This window comes from Micromesistius poutassou (genome assembly GCF_964030765.1).
Source record: "Micromesistius poutassou genome assembly, contig: SCAFFOLD_5800, whole genome shotgun sequence".
NCBI lineage: Eukaryota > Metazoa > Chordata > Actinopteri > Gadiformes > Gadidae > Micromesistius > Micromesistius poutassou.
In genome coordinates, this window is record NW_028177703.1 from 7,501 (window position 1) to 12,500 (window position 5,000).

Below are 5,000 nucleotides of genomic sequence, written 5' to 3' on the forward strand. Positions count from 1 at the left end.
GTCCAATTGAAAAGGCAACTGAAATGAGTAACAGTAGATTAACCTTGTTGCTATTGGCCAGGTGGTCGCCAGGGCAACCGTTCTGCTCGTCCAATCTCTTGTCCACCCCAGGAATCAGAACCGCGTTGAATGATAGACAGGGAGACTGTAGAGAGAGAGAGCGAGAGAGTGAGAGAGAGAGAGAGAGAGGGTTATTAGTAAGTCTTTAATGATCCCTGTGGGGAAATTTGTCCTTTTAATTTAACCAATCTCTAGTCGTGACTAGTCCCACAAGTTAAATGGTCCTCATTTATTTAAGTTTACAAAGTTACAACGAATCCCACCACTTTGGCGGTGCCAGCGTGAAAGTGCTCCGGTATCGTTAACTGGTGAAAAGATAAATGCCGATGTTGGCAGCAGAGAAAGAATCGTCCTTTATTTTCTCTTTCAGAGACAAAACAATTGATTCCGGAGACTTCCTTGCGTATAATTGCACCACGCTCTGCCTGCGGTGCAGAATCCTCCTGCACTGGGGAGGTGCAGGCTATCTGAGGATATATGGGCACCAGATGCACATTCACACCAAGCTCAACCCCCAGGCACCTGGTTACACAATAACCCACCGTGGAAAATAAACTCCAAACTCCAAGGAAAGAACAAAGTATTTTGAGGAAAGATAAGTTAGGGGGAGCCAGGAGCTGTGTGTGCGTGTGTGCGTGCGTGCGTGCGTGCGTGCGTATGGGAGACGGCAGAGGAAAAGCGTCCAATAGGAAACATGCGTAGTGGGCTGAGAGACTGTGAAGGCCTTCTCCTCTGCCGGTGTCAGATCTCTCATTAACTCACAAGGGGCTCCTCGAACGCTCTGACTCATATACCACGCCACTCCTCTGCACCGTTCTGTACTTTCTGTACAGCTCGCTCTCTCTCTCTCTCTCTCTCTCTCTCTCTCTCTCTCTCTTTCTATTTGTCTCTCTTTTCTGTAGTACACAATATATATGTGTGTGTGTGTGTGTGTGTGCTTGTTTGAATGTGTGCGTTTGTCTTTGTGTGTTTGTGTGTATTGCCTGTATATGTGTGCGTGTAGGTGTCTTTGTGTGTGAATGTGCGTGTGTGTGTGTGTGTGTGTCTATGTGGGTGTGTTTTTGTGTGTACGTGTGCGTGCAGCCGTCTTTGTATGTGTGTGTATGTGTTTGTGTGCGTGCAGGTGTCTTTGTGTATGAATGTGTGTGTATATGTGTGTGTGTGTGTGTGTGTGTGTGTGTGTGTGTGTGTGGTGGTGTGTCTATGTGTGCCTTTGTGTGCATGTTTGTGTGTGTACGTGTGAGTGCAGGTGTCTCTGTACGCCTGTGTGTGTGTGTGTGTGTGTGTGTATGTGTATGTGTGCGTGCAGGTGTCTTTGTGTGTGTGTACGTTTCGGGTGGGTGGGTGTGCATACGTGTGTGTGGGGAGGCTGAGAGGAAGGGGGGAAGGAGATGTGGGAGGAGGGGGGAGTTTAATGGCTGAACGCGGGGGCGTTGGGGCCGGGTGGAGTGTGTGTCTGAGGACGAGGTCGTAAAGTCCTGCCGGGTCCTGGGAGACCTCAAACAAGGAACTCAAACAATAGCCTTCATGAAGGGGAATCTCACTGTGTTAATAAGAACTGAAGGATGCTCGTTATGCAACGGACTGTTTAGGGAGCTTTTAACGGCCTGTTTCAAATGATGTGTCAGTGGATCCGGCCATTTGACTGCCTGTTTCATTAGACAAGCATGTCAACACACACACACACACACACACACACACACACACCCACGCACGCACACTCACACACATAGACACACACACACACTCACGCGCTCAAACACAGACACATGTACACACACCAGTGTTGTGCAAGTTCACACTTCACGTGAACAAGTTCAAAGTTCAGTTCATACAAAAGAAAATGATTAAATTCATGTTCATAGTTCATCAATTCAGTTTTGAACTAGATCATGTTCAGTTCATTAACAGTTATTTTAGACACCGAGGAAAAACTGTGGGAGTGAATATTTCTGTGCTTATCTTTTAAAATGAATCCTCTGCATTACCTGCTGCACATCACTACCATCTAAAATTGTTGTGGATATTATTTGCACACCTTTTTCATTCATCATAACTAAGGCATTAACTCTATTTAATAAACATGTCATTCAGAATGTCACAAAATCTGAACTAGTTCAAGTTCAAGTTCTTTAGTTAGAAATATGTTAAGTTCAGTTCAAAGTTCATAGAAAAATTTACTTGTTCAATGAACTAGTTCTTTTGAACTAGTTCATGCACAACACTGACACGCACACGCACACACACACACACACACACACACACACACACACACACACACACACACACATATTCGATCCAGGTAAATGCGAGCATGAAAAGTGCAAACTCATAACATCATCAACGGAAACTGCACTTGCGCTTACACAGGCAAAACAAAACAGGCAAGGTTGAACCGAGTGGCTGCTTCCTCTACGGGATTTCTCCTCGTGTTTCACACCTGTGTCTCCTGGGCCTCTGTGCACCCCATCTGGGCAGACCCAGGCTCAGACAGGACGCCTGCTGGCTGGCGGAAGACACTTTAGATCAATTAACAAGGACGACGCCGGCCAAAAACAAACTCTCAGAAGTCCGTGGGGAGGAGATTGTGTAGGCATTGCTCGTCGTTCCACATCATAAAAAACAACCCTGGAAAGAACTACTACCAACTCTCTCAACTCCGGGATGTTTGGCTCACTTGGCTCACGACGAAATAGGTGTCAAAGTTTACAGGATCCGCCGCTTAAAATGAAACATTCACTTGACTTACACAGCCCACGTATTTGATTACTAAGAGACAGGCAAACGGACAGACACACAGACTGTGAAGACATACAGACTTGAGAGACACACAGACCAGACCGGCAGAAGAAAACTGAAAAGGCTGAGCCCCCTCAGAACCCAGTGAAGAGGTTTAGTGGTGCCTGGGGGGGGGCGTACAGGCCTGCACCCACCGTGGCTCTCTCCAGGGGCAGGCTGCCGGCCGCGGGCCCCCCGGAGGGGCTCTGGGTCCTGGGTGAGGTGCAGCCGGGGGCCGCCCCCTGCTCCGGTCCCCCGAGGCCCGCCTGGCAGCAGGTACAGGCCGAGAGCTGGTCTGATTTCCTCCCCGAGATCAGGTAGGTCTTCAGGCCTGGAGGAACACACACACACACACACACACACACAGCGCACACACACACACGCACACGCACACACACACACACACACACACACACACACACACACACACACACACACACACACAGTTTCAACACAGGGCTGAGAGAGACGATGGGAACAGCAGGTTCGTTCCTATATGCACGTGATGAAACTGCTTTGTTTGTGTTGTCTGCATACAAAACAGTGAGAGACACGAAAACGGTCCTTGAATCCCCTGGAGATTCTGGGCTGAAATGGCCGAGGTTTAGAGGTTATGGCCGACACCCAGAATGTAAAGCGAGGGGAGAGTATCAATCTGAGCTTGAGGCGCCCAGATGGAGCGAGGGCGCGTTCCCAAGAGCGTATGAAATGCTATATAGGAACGTAGAGGAAGAGCACAATGACCCAAACAGTTTCCTACCGTTATGGAGCCTTTCACTAAACACAGCGGTATAGGTGAAGTTTAAAGCAAAGGATACACAATACGCCATTCGCAAATATTGTCTCTTCCTTTGTATCGTGTATTGTGTCATGCATTTAGCATTCTCATAAATTGCTCAGCTTAAGCCTTGTCGTGACTTTTTTAATTTAAAGTGATGTGCGTTGTACAAATAATTGAAATGGTAATTTTAAACATACAGTTGTGCCCGTTGATTTGCTAGATTCACCCACTTTAATAAAGCAAACACAGTTAGTTATTGGTATCAGCCACCACGTTATTTAGCCCTCCCTCTCCTTTATAGTCACCCAAAAACAAACACGTTCCAACAGCACGGTATCATAGCAAAAGAAATGCAAATAAAGTGGGTTAAAATAACGTCACGGCATACCTGCCTACCACGCATTTCTTGTTTAAACCTCGCTCATTATCTAGCCTGGGAACCAAACTCTGGTGTTCATGCTTAATTTGCTCTGCAGATAAGGTCTGGCTCCTCTCCCAGAATGAAATAGACCGACCAATTACAAGTGTTTATCTCATAGGAGGCGGGAAAATTACTGTGACAGAGGAGCACCGTAGGGGCGTGTTCGACAAAGATGGCTTGCCGCTGATGTAGAGCGATCTGTTGATTCCGCTACTGAGACGGAGTTAAACGAACCGGACGTCATATTGTCACTAAAAGAAGAACAAACGACTGCACTTAGAAGTTTTTGTTGAGAAGAACAATGTCTTCGTGGCTCAGTGCTGTGTCACCCGTTTCGTTGCTCTGATTGGTTGTAGGCCTATCCAATGGAGTCCAGAGGCATTTTGGTCTGTGCCGAGTTGGTGACCCCCCCCCTTCCCGAAATCTAAAATGAACAGAGTTCTCGACTAATTGCAGTTTGCAATTTGTCTGGCAATGCCCGGCTACTAATTATCCCCAGAAATGTGGTTTAAGATGGGAAAAGCTGGCAATGGGCCACATTAATTACGGGTCTTTGGTTGCACTGTGGCGATGCTAAAGCAAATTAAACATGTCCTTTGATGCGGCGTTCTCTTCGTGACGTGATTTGCCATTCCAGACGATCCTGGTGAAGAAAGTAAAGACGGAGCCTGAAGATTACAAACGATTATAATTACTCGAGTTACTGGAACTGCACTCATGCAAAGTACTTAAGACAGCTTTCTCTGCCCAGAGACTCCTTGGTTACACACACACACACACACACACACACACACACACACGCATGCTCACGCACACGCACATGCACACAGACACAGACACAGACACAGACACACATACACACACACACACACACACACACACACATACACTCACTCATCTTCCCTCACACACACAAATAGACAAACCATCACTTATACACACACACACACACACATATAT

The 5,000-nt window shown here is 47.1% G+C and overlaps 1 protein-coding gene across 1 annotated transcript in view; it reads right to left on the reverse strand.

Annotated features, from left to right (window-relative positions):
- LOC311375783 (adenylate cyclase type 9-like) overlaps positions 1–3,169 on the reverse strand; it is a gene marked incomplete at its 5' end in the record, with an annotated part of 9,349 nt that extends 6,180 nt beyond the window's left edge. Inside the window, 2 exon segments of the mRNA XM_084490840.1 lie at positions 44–145; positions 2,994–3,169. Of these exon segments, the coding sequence (XP_084346966.1) occupies positions 44–145; positions 2,994–3,169 (278 nt within the window).
- Between the last annotated feature and the right edge of the window lie 1,831 nt (positions 3,170–5,000).